We start from the raw sequence: 11,857 nt of genomic DNA on the forward strand, positions 1-11,857 counted from the left end.
TGCCTGCCCCCCCACCCCGGAGCAAGGGCCCCCATCCAGTGTCCACATTCCCCAACCCCACAGAGAGGCACACGCGGAGTTAATCTCACCAGTTTTATATTTGCTGTTGCCCACAGCAATCCCATCACATGATCCCCTAGTCCCCAGAGCCGCCCCAGCCACCAGAGGTGGGCTAGTCAGCAAGCAGCACCCCCTCCCCTCCCGGGGGGGGTCCCCAGAGAAGGCCCCCTCCCTTCCCAGCCCTCACACTAGCAGCTGAGGCCCAGTCGCCCCTCCTGCTTTCCCACAATAGATCTTTCTATGTACAGCCGCGTTTATAGAGGCACTGCTTCCCCCCACCCCCAGCCCTCCTTCCCCAGCCCCTCCCAATGGGGGTCTGGACCCCTCCCACCTCCCTCTCGGAGGCCGACACGGGTCCCTCACGGGTCCCTCCCGAGACATTACCCAGCACATAACACCGGACAGCTCCGCAGGCCCTGGGCCCCTCTCCAGGCGGGGGGTGCGGGGGCTAGGGGGTAAGGGCGCTGGCCCCCGCGACTCCCCGGGGCGCGCGCACCCTGGGGGCGGTGGCCGACGGGGAGGGGGCGGTGCCAGGCCGGGCGGGGGCGCTACTTGACGTTGAACACCATAAGCGGCCGCTCCTCCCGCCGCTGCCACGGGCTCTTCTTGTCGCCCGTCTCGTCGCCCACCTCCGCCCCCAGCTCGTCCTCCGGGCTGGTGAGCGAGTCGCGCCGCAGCTCGCTAGCGCTGCTGCGGGAACTGTCCCCGCGGCTGCGGCCCCGACCCCGGGGTACCGTGGCCGCCCGGCCCTCGGGCGCCGCCACTTCGTCCAGCAGCGGCGTCAGCGAGTTGTCCTCGGGGGAGCAGAGGCCCGTGCGGCTCTCGCTGCTGCTCGGCTCCGTGTCCTCGCTAAGCGCCAGGCGCGGGGGCGCGGGCGGCGGGGGCGGCGGGGGTGGCGGCGGGGCGGCCGGCGGGGCGCGCTCCCGCTCCTCGCGCAGGGGCCGCCGGCGCGCGGGCCGCGCCTCGTGCACGTCGACGCCCGAGTCCAGGCTGGCGTCGGTGCTGCGGCCGCCCCCGCCCGCCTGCAGGTCGATGTAGGAGTGGCGCACTTGCGAGTTGGAGCGCCCGTCCAGGGACACGAACCAGGCGCGCGGGTGAGGCTTCACGCCCAGTTCGAGCAGCTTCTTCTCGGTCAGCGCCTGCAGCTCCCCGTTGAGCTGCGCCATGGTAGACTCATTGAACAGCACCGGGATGGTGACCGAGCCGCTGACCGGCGCCGAGCGCCCGCCCCCCCAGCCCTCGCCGCCGCCGGCGCCGCCCTCGCCGCCCGCGCCCGAGTGGCCCTGCATCAGCGGGCGCTGGGGGTCAGCCGGGGGGAAAGGGCGGGCGGGGCCGGGGCCCGTGCTCTCGGGCGGGGCTGGCTCGTCGCCCGCTCCCGCGGCGCCCGCCTCGCCGCCAAGGCGCACGTAGTGCGCGGGGATCACCAGGGTGGGCATGACGTTGCGGTAGACACTGTCCTTGAGGTGGTCGATGGAGCCGCAGAAGATGAGCTGCCCGGCCTGGCTGAGCGACGGCGGCCGCGCCAGCTGGTCCACCGACTGCGACAGCAGGAAGTCGGGGGGTTTGCTCTCGGCCGCCCCCTTGTGGCCCAGGTAGTGCTCGAAGGGCGGCGGCGGCGAGGGCGGCTCCTGCAGGAAGGCCGGGGTCGCCGAGGCCCCCCGCCGGTACTCCTCCAGGCCTGGCTCCAGCCCGCCGGGACCCTCAACGGAGCGGGCGCCCTTCAGACCCGCGCCCTCGCCCCCGCGGGCGCCCCCAGGCTCGGCGGCCGGACGGCTGGCCGAGCGCGGCTTGGCGCGGAAGAAGTCGTCCCGGGAGGCGGCCAAGTCCCGGGAGCTGGAGAAGGCGGAGTGCAGGGGGCCTGGGGGCGGGGCCTCAGGGTCTCCCGACGGGGCGGGCTCCAAGGGTCCCCCACATATGAGGTGGAGCTGGGACATCGAGGTGGCCTGGTCTCGTTTGTTACCGTCAGCGGGCCCGGACAGCTGCAGCTTGCGGTGCTGTTGCCTCGGCTTCAGGCAGCGCCTCCTGGAAGGTGTTGGGGGGGCGGGGGGGAAGTGACCGGGACCTCAGGAAAGCGTGGGGGGCCTGAGCAGCTCCCTAACCCCGCAGTGGCAAGATGAAGAATGGAAGTTGTTTGGAGGGGTGGGGAGAATGCCTGGGATCGGAAGAAATGTTGGGGAGAGGTCTGTGGAAAGAGCTTGAGTGTCTGTGGGAGGGCCAGCCAGCAGCTGAGCCCGTTTGGGTCTCCCTGAGGGGAGCTGCACTCCTTCGCTCGTAGGAGGAGCTCTGAGAACCTGGGAGGAGAACGTCCAGCCTGGGGTCCCCTGGAGGGGCCTGGCCCGTAGGTCCTGCCTCCTCTCCCCCCACTACTCGTCAGCCACCAGTTTCGCGGGTGCATTTGCTGCCCTTTCCTGTCAGTGCCTTGAAGACCGGAATTGTACTTTATGCTTCTTTGGGACCGGAGCGCCCAGCCCCACGGCGGGCAGAGGGCAGGCCTCAGTCTGCAGGGGATGAGCGAGGTTGGCCGAGTGGGAGGCACTCACCGGCAGTAATAGATGAGCAGGCACAACAGAATGAGCACGAGCAGGGCCAGGGCTGCCAGGATGGTGAGCAGGAAGATGGTGTGGTAGGTGCCAATGTCCTGGATGCCCGATGTGATGGTGACCAGTCCTGTGCCAGGCAAGGGCTTAGCTTTCCAGGCGTCGCTGCCCTTCCTGCCTTTCAGGAGTCCACACTCCCAGCCTCCCCTTCCCCCACTGCTCCCGGTCGCAGGCTGTCCCCCTGTCTCTCACCAGCGGTGGGGGAAGCCATGGCAGCTGCCCAGTACCCCAGCTGGGGGCAGACGAAGGTCCAGTAGAGCTGCCGGCCTTCCTTTCGGATCACACCAGTGCCGTTGCGTACCCACAGCCCTGGGAGAGGCAGGAGTTTCATGAAACCCAATTAACCCCCGACTCCCCATCTAAGACCCACCTGCTTTCCCCAAACTTCAGCAGCTGCAGCCGCTTGAAGCACTCACCACTCTTGGGGTCGAACCTCCAGGCTGGAATGCTGGTGCCTGCAGTGAGGGCACGAGGCTCTGAGGGCACAGGCAGGGACAGGTGAATGGGGCCCGAGAGTGGCACTTCTGTCCCATTACCCGTCAGCAGGTGCACGCTCACGGCAGCCAGGGGTATCAGCTCTAGCCAGGAGCCATTGCCTGGGGGGGGAAGGAGACACGGGCTGAGGGCTAAATCCTGGTGATGGGGGGGGGACGTCCCTTCCATGCTGGACCCACAGCGTACCTGAGCCGGAGGCCTCAGTGCCCAGGAAGGTAGGGAAAGCGCGCATTTCCTGCTGGGTGCTGGCAGGTGTGAGCGAGGCCCAGAGCTGGCTGTAGGTGGAGCTGACGGGCAGGCGGGCGGCGCGGCGCTGGAACTGCACCCAGGGCTGGGAGCGGGCGCCTGGATGGAGAGGGGGGCTGCTGTGGCTTGGCCGGGGACAGGCTTCCCCAGGGACCAGAGCAGAAGGCAGGTATTTGAGGAGAAGGGAGCCATTGGGTCAGGCCACTTGGGAAGGTCAGGGAGGGTGGTGACTTGGGGAAAGAACTGCATTCATAGAATGTTAACATGGAAAGGACTTGGACCTGAAATCTGGTCCTGGCTGTGCGACCCTGAGCAAGTTCCCTGCTCTCTCTGAAACACCGTTTCCTTATTAACCTATAAAATGATGAGGTTCGGGTCCTCAAGCTATTACTGTTGCCTACTGTGTGGCGGGCATTGTGTTAGGTGTTGGAGATACAAAGGTGAATAAGACACAGTCCACAGTTCCCTGCCTTCAGGTTCACAGTCTTGTGCAGGGCTGTCCATTTTGGTACCCATTAGAACTTTCTGCTGTGTTGGATGGAAATGTTCTCTTTCTGTGCTGCCCATTACAGTACCCACTATGCACCTGTGGCTGTTAAGCACTTGAAAGGTGGCTAGTATGACTCAGAAACTGGATTTTTGATTTTTCAAAACTTAACGAACTTGGGCACCTGGGTGGCTCAGTTGTTAAGCATCTGCCTTCGGCTCAGGTCATGGTCTCAGGGTCCTGGGATCGAGTCCCGCATCGGGCTCCCTGCTCTGCGGGAAGCCTGCTTCTCCCTCTCCCGCTCCCCCTGCTTGTGTTCCTGCTCTCACTGTGTCTCTCTCTGTCAAATGAATAAATAAAAAAATCTTAAAAAAAAATTAACGAACTTTTATGTAAGTGGGCACATGTTGCTAGTGGTTACTGCATGACACAGCTTAGGCCGTGTGTGTGTCTGTCTGTCTTTGGGTGGAGGGCGCTTATAGACAGAATTCCAATACAATATGGTAGTAGCTAACATTTATTAAACTGGACACCATTCTAAGGCTTCCTGTGTTAACCCCTGTAATTAGTACAACAGCCCCTGAACTAGGTGTTTTCATTATCAGTCCTGTTGTACACAAGAAGAAATGGAGTCTGGAGTTTAGTGACTTGCCCAAGGGCTCAGTCCTGGAGCCCGACCAAAGCGCAGGAAGTGTGGTGCCGGCCCAACTTCTAAACCCCTTTCCATCCTACCTTGCTATTAAAAAAGCAGGGCGCAAAGGGCTCTTGGCCCACCCAGCTGGGGAAGGCCCTGTGAAGTCTTGCAGGATGAATAAGACTCCAGCCGGAAAGAAGGTGCAAAGGAACCTCCAGCAGAACAGATGATAGGCCCAGAGGCACAGGGCAGCACACTGGCCCACGGACACAGGTGACTGAGTGGCATGCAGGCCCCACGGGGCGTACTCAGCTTTGTGAAGGACTCTAGGCTTTACTTTGAAAGCAGTGGGCGCCATGGGAGTGTCGTGAGCCAGGGGCAACAAAGGGATCATTTGGCATTTTATTTTATTATTTATTTATTACTATTTTTTAAAGTGGGCTCCATGTCCCAAAGTGGGGCTTGAACTCATGAGATCAAGAGTTGCAGGCTAGGGATGTCTGGGTGGCTCAGTCGTTAGGCGTCTGCCTTCGGCTCAGGTCATGGTCCCAGGGTCCTGGGATGGAGCCCCACATCGGCTCCCTGCTTGGCGGGGGTCCTGCTTCTCCCTCCCCCCACTTCCCCTGCTTGTGTTCCCTCTCTCGCTGTTTCTTTCTCTGTCAAATAAAATCTTAAAAAAAAAAAAAAAGTTGCATGCTCTACCGACTGAGCCAGCCAGGCCCCCTCACTTGGCATTTTAGAAACCTCCAAAGACAGTTTAGAAGCCTCTGGTTCAGGATCAGGGAGATGATGAGCAAACAAGTATCTTGGAGACAAGGGCTCAAGCTAAGAATATAAACTGGGGAGGTGGGTTCTCTCTCTCCAAAACCCACTGTGGCTCCCTAGTATGAGCCAGATCAACCAGTCTGCACCAGGCACCTCTCCTGCAGAGCCAGTCTGGCACATCCCCTGCACCCTCGCTGTCCCCTTCTGCCCCTGCATCTGGATTCCTCTCCAGTGAAGGTGCCTTTGCTCCCTCTTTAACTCTCGCGCCCACACGGTCCCATAGCTCCCTTCCCCAAATTCTCTTGCCCTGCTACACTCACAGGTTAGGGTTGTTTCAATGCTGAAGACCACTGCCCTCTACTCCACGGCTCTGCCTGCTTTGTAATTAGTTCAGGGTTGGCAGTGATCTGTCTGTCTTCCTACTTGTCCATGAACTCCACAAGACAGGGAACGGGTCTGCTCTACCTTCCCATTGTTTGCCAGCACCAGACACGTTGCCTGGTGCGGCACAGGCGCCACAGTGAGGATTGGTTGGGTGAGACTGAAGCCATGAGTAGACCCTGTGGGATTGCTCCACGCCTTGCCCTTGAGTTGCTCAGTTCCTATGGAATGACCCTCTCGTGGCCTTCTAACATAGCCAGGCACCCAGTAGGTGCACAAGAAGTATGTGTAGATCCACTGATGAAACAGGTGGCAGGGAGTAGGAATTCTAATGGTAGGAGTAGAGGGAGAATAGAAACCACGAGAAGCCCCAATAACAATAAACATTTATTGACCACCTTCTGTGCTGTTTTTTGCATGCTTGATATTTAATCCTTACTTCATTTTGATGATATAGATACTATCAATATCCACATCTTACAGATGAACAAACTAAGGCTCAGAGAGGTTAAGTGACTTGCTCAAGGGCACCCAGCACTAATCGTAGAAGAGCGGAGCTCTCTATACCCAGGTCACGGGGAAGGAAGAGGAGTGGGCATGAGGTGGGGGGAAAAGAGGAGCCTTACCAGGGGAGCCCAAAAGGATGTGCACCAGGTCCTCATAGAGGATGAGGGTGGCCGGCCGCTCCGGGAGCAGGTAGAGGCTGACTGACGCATACACTGTGGGAGGGGTGACCCATCCGTCAGCTCCAGAGAAAACTCCTCCCCACCCCCCCGCCAACCCCAGGGCACTCCCTCCATCTGAATCCCAGTGACTTCATCCTCCTTCAGCCCCCTCTGCGTACCCCAGCCCGGGCAGCAGCTGCTGGAAAGCCTGCCCCCTCCACCCCCAAGGACTATTTTGGGAAGGGGCTGATGGGGTCAGCTGCTGCCCCCCCCCCTCCACCTGCCCCTGCACTCACAGGGCAGCTTGTCAACACGCCAGGGCACAGAGTTGGTGAGGAAGCCAGGGCGGGCAGCAGTGACCAGCACCCAGGTGCCCAAGCGGTAACTGAGGGGCAGTATGGCCACACCCTCTGAGTCCGTGGTACCCGCGGCCAGCAGCATCCGGTTCCCAAACACATCCACGGAGGCCCGGGCCAAGGGCACCAGCTCCCCGCTCACATACACCTGCACCTTGATCAGGATCTCTGTGGGCAAGATGGGGTGAGGAGAGTGAGGCGGGGTGAGAGAACTGGGGGGGAGTCCCGAGATCAGAGGAGGAGGCTATGGGTTGGGAGCGGTTTTGGGGCCCAGGCTAGACAAGGCTTTATAAGGGTCAGCACTGATAGGGTCCTCATTTAAACCCCACATCAGCCTGTGACACAGGTGGTGCTACTACCGCATTTCAAGTCTGACACATGCACTTTTCCACATTTTTACATTTCTGAACTCAGATTATGCCTCTAATTGATGTCATCATCATGATTAGCAGTATTTTTTTCTTTTCTTATTGGCACATGAAATAATGGTGCATCGCCGGGGCGCCTGGGTGGCTCAGTTGGTTAAGCGACTGCCTTCGGCTCAGGTCATGATCCTGGAGTCCCGGGATCGAGTCCCACATTGGGCTCCCTGCTCAGCGGGGAGTCTGCTTCTCCCTCTGACCCTCCCCCCTCTCATGTGCTCTCTCTCTCTCTCTCTCTCTCATTCTTGCTCTCTCAAATAAATAAATAAAATCTTAAAAAAAACTATTTAAAAAAAGAAATAATGGTGCATCTTTATAGTCAACGATGTATTAGACTCCATAAAATATGCTCTTAAGCCCATTTTACAGATAAAGAAGCTGAGGCTCAAAGAGTTTAGATACTTGCACTGCAGTTAAGGGGGAGACCTGGGATCCAAACCTGGGAGTCTGCCCCTAGATGCAAATTCTTAACCACTGGACCCCATGGGGCTGGTGTCAGGGAGGGGAGAGAGAAGAGGGCAGAAAAAGGAGGAATAAGCGGAGGACCAGGACCAAGGGTCTACAGGTGGAGAGGAGAGGGGTCAGGATTCAGCCAATGAGAAGGGTTGCCAGGGGGGCTGGGTCAGAGTTTGGGTTCTGAAGAAAAAGCTGAGCAGGGGACGCTAGGGAGATGGTCTTCCCCCTTATTCATCCTCTTCCCAGAATCCTTTGCACAAGCCTGTTTCCTTTCAGATTTAGGGACTCACCCCAACCCCTAAGCCCAAACAAGTACCTCCTGACCCCTCCCCCTCGCAAGTACTGCCCGCCCCCTCCCAGCTGGTCAGCTACAAGTCAGTCACCATGGCAACGCCCTCATTCCTCCCAGGAGATGGGCAGGGAGCTGGGGCCCTGGCAAGGGGGAAGGAGATCTGGGGGGGCCGACCCAGGCCCAAGGGAAACTGGTGTGGAGACGGCTGGGAAGTCCAGCCGCCTCTGCCCCTGGTCCTAGGAGAGCTTGGCCAGGATGGGCCTGCAGGTGTCCTGAGCTCAGATGTGGTGACCGGGAAGGGACCGGGCCTGGAGTTGTTCTCGTGGATTCCCTAGGCAGCCTCTCTGATCCATAGTACCATCTACCTCTTCCCACTCAGCATGGCCCCTCCCTCAAGAACCTGCCTCACCCCTACCTTGCTGCTAATAATGGAAGTAGGTGTCCATGCCTAGAAAGGTACAGAGGCCTCAGTGCAGGGCCCGGAGGCAGGTGGGAACACAAACCTAGGGGAGTCCAGGTACAGAAAGAGCCTGAAGCTCAGGGCAGCAAGGCATGGGGAGGTCATGGGGGCTCATGCGTGGAGCCTGACACTCAACAGTGACAGGTGTCTTGTCTCAGGCTTCCAACCGCCACGCCTGGCCCTGGCATCCCATCCAGCTGTTCGCCTGAACCCACTTCCCTCACCCCTCCCAGGCCAAAGCCCAACTTGGCAGGGTGGGTGCACACACTTGATTCTTTCCTACTCTCTGGTTTTCCCAGGAGCTGGCAATCTTCCTGCCCCTCCTCCACCACTACCCAGGAGGAATTCTGAGAAGCTAGAGGGGCCTGGCTACTCCCCACCCCTACCCAGGCTAGGAGCAGCTGGATGGAGCAGCTGGGAAGAGGGGACCCAGGAGTCTGGAATATGGTCATTTGAAGGAATGCCTTGGGTTCAAGGGCCAAAGCCTCAAAAGAGGGGAGGGGGCCCAAGGAACCATACAGGGTGGGCAGGTGCCTAGCAGATTCTTTCCCCCTTCCCCTCAACCTGGGCTCTCAGCCAGTGGCCTGGCAGAGCCCCCTATCCTGGCTCTATTTCAGCTAATTCCCTGGGCCCCCTCCCCTGGGGTATAGGACTTGAAGGAAAGGCTTTTTGAGAAACCAGGGCCCCTTCCTACCCGTCAAAGCGTCCTCTCCTCCCGCAGAGAGCAGGGAAGACTGAGGCCAGAAGGTGAGCCTTCCCCATTTCTCAAGCCTGACATTCCATACTGTATCCGCCTCTCCTAGCTTCAGCTCTGCCTCATTCCAGGAGGAAATCCGACCCCCTCCCTTCATCCGGACCCCACTTCCCTCAACCAGACACCCCCCCCACCCTGCTTTTCCTGTCAGCTCCTCGGTGGAGAGATGAGGAGTGGAGAGCGCGGTTTCAGGCAGGGATGGGGCCCAGAGGCGATAGAGGGAAGAGTAACTGGGGTGGTGGGGCAGGAGGCTGGAAGGTGGGCGCAGGGCTGGAGTGGGCGGAGGCCCCCGAGAAGCCAGGCGTCGGCAGGGAGTCATGGTCTAGCTCTCCCACCCTCTCCCACTGCGGGAACCCACCCCACCCCCACCTCACACACCCACCTGGACCCGTGAGGCGCCAGGAGGCTCTCCTTCACCGCTATGGAGACGTTAGATGAGGAGGGGGTGATCTGGGGACGGGCTGGGGATAGGAGTGGCCGGAGGTCTGCTGGACGGGGACCCAGGCACCTGCCCTCCCAGCCGGCACAGCCCACAGCCAGCTAGTCAGCTCAGCATGGCTCCGCCACCACAGCCCTGCCATGCGCTTTGGCTGGGAATCACCACGCACCCCTTTTTCCAGACCCCCCCAAAGTGCAGCCCCTCCCTCCTCAAGGGCTGACAGCGTTTCTTTGGTACACCCCCAATTCTGAACCCGGGGGTCCGGCCGGGGGCTGTCCGCCCACCGCCTCACCCACTCCCCCTCCTCCCCTCCCCCCCTTCCAGCCCAGCTCCAAGCGCCCAGCCCCGGTCCGGGTCCAAGGTGGCAGCCGATGCTTGCGCCCCCACCCAGCCCGAGTCGGGAGCGAGGAGCCCGCAGGGGGCTGCGGAGCGGGCGCCCGCCCCAGCCCGCCCCTGGGCGGGTGTCTTCGGTAGACAATGGCTCAGGCAGCAGCGCCTCGCGGACCAGGAGAGAGAAAAACAAGGCGAGAGGGGGCGGCGGCGCGGAACCCGGGGACCCCCGCTCTCCCCATTGTGTCTTCCCGAGACCCCCGCCCCGGCAGTCGCCCTCTCCCTCCCTCCTCTCCCCGGTAAGCGCCGACCCGAAGTCGCCGGGCTCCCCCCACCCAAACCCAGGGAACAGAGTACCCCCCAATTCGCGAGCGCCACGAAGAGGGGGCTGGCGGGCGGGGGCCCGATCGAGGGGGCGCAGGCCCGTGATCGCTGCCCCTCCTGGCCGAGACTCACCCTGCGGGCTGGGGGGCTCCGGCGGCGACTTGCCGGGAGCCCGGGAGGCGCCGCCGAGCAGCAGCCCCAGCAGCGGCAGCAGCCGCGCGAGGACGCTGGGGCCACTCGGCGGCGGCATCGCGGGGCTCGGCCGGGCCCTAGCGGCCCATGGCTCCCGCCCGGCCCCGCTCGGCCGGCCCCGCTCAGCCCCGGCTCTGCGCCGCGCCGCGCCGCGCCGCGCCGCTCGGGCTCCCGCTCTGGCTGCGGCGGCCGCTCAGCGCGATTGTCTCCGCCCGGAGCCGCCGCCAGCGCCCCCTGCAGGCGGCGCCCCACCCCCGCGGACCTCCGGGCGCCGCCCCCTCACCTCCCGGCTCCGCGCGCCGCCCGCCGGCCCTGCCCGCCCTCGGCCCACCCTGCAGCCCCCAGACCCGAGCTGCAAGGGAGTGCGACGGAGAGGGTCCAATCACCCGGCTTCTTGGAGGTCCAGAGCCCTCGAAATTTGGTGCAAAATCTGGGAGGGAGGAAAGGCTACTGCTTACAACACAAAGAGTAGTACGGTCATGAGGGTCTCCAGAAAGTGTAGGAACTGCCCTATCGGCACAAACACCCACGCAGTGGGGAATCGGTCAGTCCCAGTCTAGCTTCTGCCTCTTGAGCTGAGAGCAAGTTACTTCGCCTTCTGGTCCTGGGCCTTCCTTTCAAGTGAGAATTGTAATAATCCCTACCTCGTGGCGCTGTTGTTAACAACGATTAAATGAGATAACGATATAAAGGATCTAGCGTATGCTTGACAGGAGCAGGGGCACGTTCGATGGTGCTGGTGTTGGCCCAGGATGAGGCGGAGGCTCACCTCCGCTCAGGTAATAAGATCCATTGTTGGACGGTCATAATGCTTGGGAATTTCTTCTAGAGATGCGAGCGGCCTTTCCCTCTCACTGAGAATCACCATTCGGTCCTACTTGTTCTGGTTCCTGAATGGCAGTCTTTTCCTTCTTCCTCAGCCACTGAATCCCCCATTTGAAGCCTGACCTAGGCCCAGCCAAGCTTGCTTTCTTTTTTTTTTTTTTTTAAGATTTTATTTATTTATTTATTTGAGAGAGAAAGAGAGAGAGTGCACGAGAGGGGGTAGGGTCAGAGGGAGAAGCAGACTCCCCACGGAGCAGGGAGCCAGATGCGGGACTCGATTCCGGGACTCCAGGACCATGACCGGAGCCGAAGGCAGCCGCTCAACCAACTGAGCCACCCAGGCGCCCCCAAGCTTGCTTTCTTTCCAGTTTCTGGTTGTCATCCTCATTCAGCTCCTGGGTGGCCAAATCCTCATCTAATCTGGTGTCCCTCTCTTGGTTTTCCCCGGCTTTCACCTTCTTCTCACAATGTGGGGCCGCAAAGGGGACTGGATATGTAGAGCAAGGAGGACCTTGTCCCCCAGAGGACGGCAGGCTTCTCTCCTGGTTGGGTCCCCCGGTTGGCTCCTCTGACTTAAGGGGACCTTGTTGTGAGTTTGTGATGCCAGATTCTTTTTTTCCCTTTCCTCCCCCTTCCTTCCTTCCTTCCTTCCTTCCTTCCTTCCTTCCTTCCTTCCT

The 11,857-nt window shown here is 60.8% G+C and overlaps 1 protein-coding gene across 2 annotated transcripts; it reads right to left on the reverse strand.

The window, feature by feature from the left end:
* Positions 1-95: 95 nt before the first annotated feature.
* FAM171A2 (family with sequence similarity 171 member A2) lies at positions 96-10,507 on the reverse strand. Of its 2 annotated transcripts, none has more exons than XM_025861962.2 (8): positions 10,296-10,507; positions 6,627-6,854; positions 6,292-6,384; positions 3,339-3,497; positions 3,074-3,253; positions 2,850-2,966; positions 2,601-2,727; positions 96-2,082 (listed from the first exon to the last, which is right to left on the reverse strand). In XM_025861962.2, the coding sequence occupies exons 1-8, from the start codon at positions 10,411-10,413 to the stop codon at positions 609-611; spliced, it is 2,496 nt and encodes an 831-aa protein (XP_025717747.1). In that variant the 5' UTR covers positions 10,414-10,507; the 3' UTR covers positions 96-608. The 2 variants fall into 2 exon arrangements, with proteins under 2 accessions (XP_025717747.1, XP_073745279.1); XM_073889178.1 differs by lacking the exon at positions 10,296-10,507 and adding an exon at positions 9,453-9,707.
* Between the last annotated feature and the right edge of the window lie 1,350 nt (positions 10,508-11,857).

Source organism: Callorhinus ursinus, unplaced genomic scaffold (genome assembly GCF_003265705.2).
Source record: "Callorhinus ursinus isolate GAN/ISIS: 27379988/994484 unplaced genomic scaffold, GSC_fseal_2.0 scaffold102, whole genome shotgun sequence".
Taxonomy (NCBI): domain Eukaryota; kingdom Metazoa; phylum Chordata; class Mammalia; order Carnivora; family Otariidae; genus Callorhinus; species Callorhinus ursinus.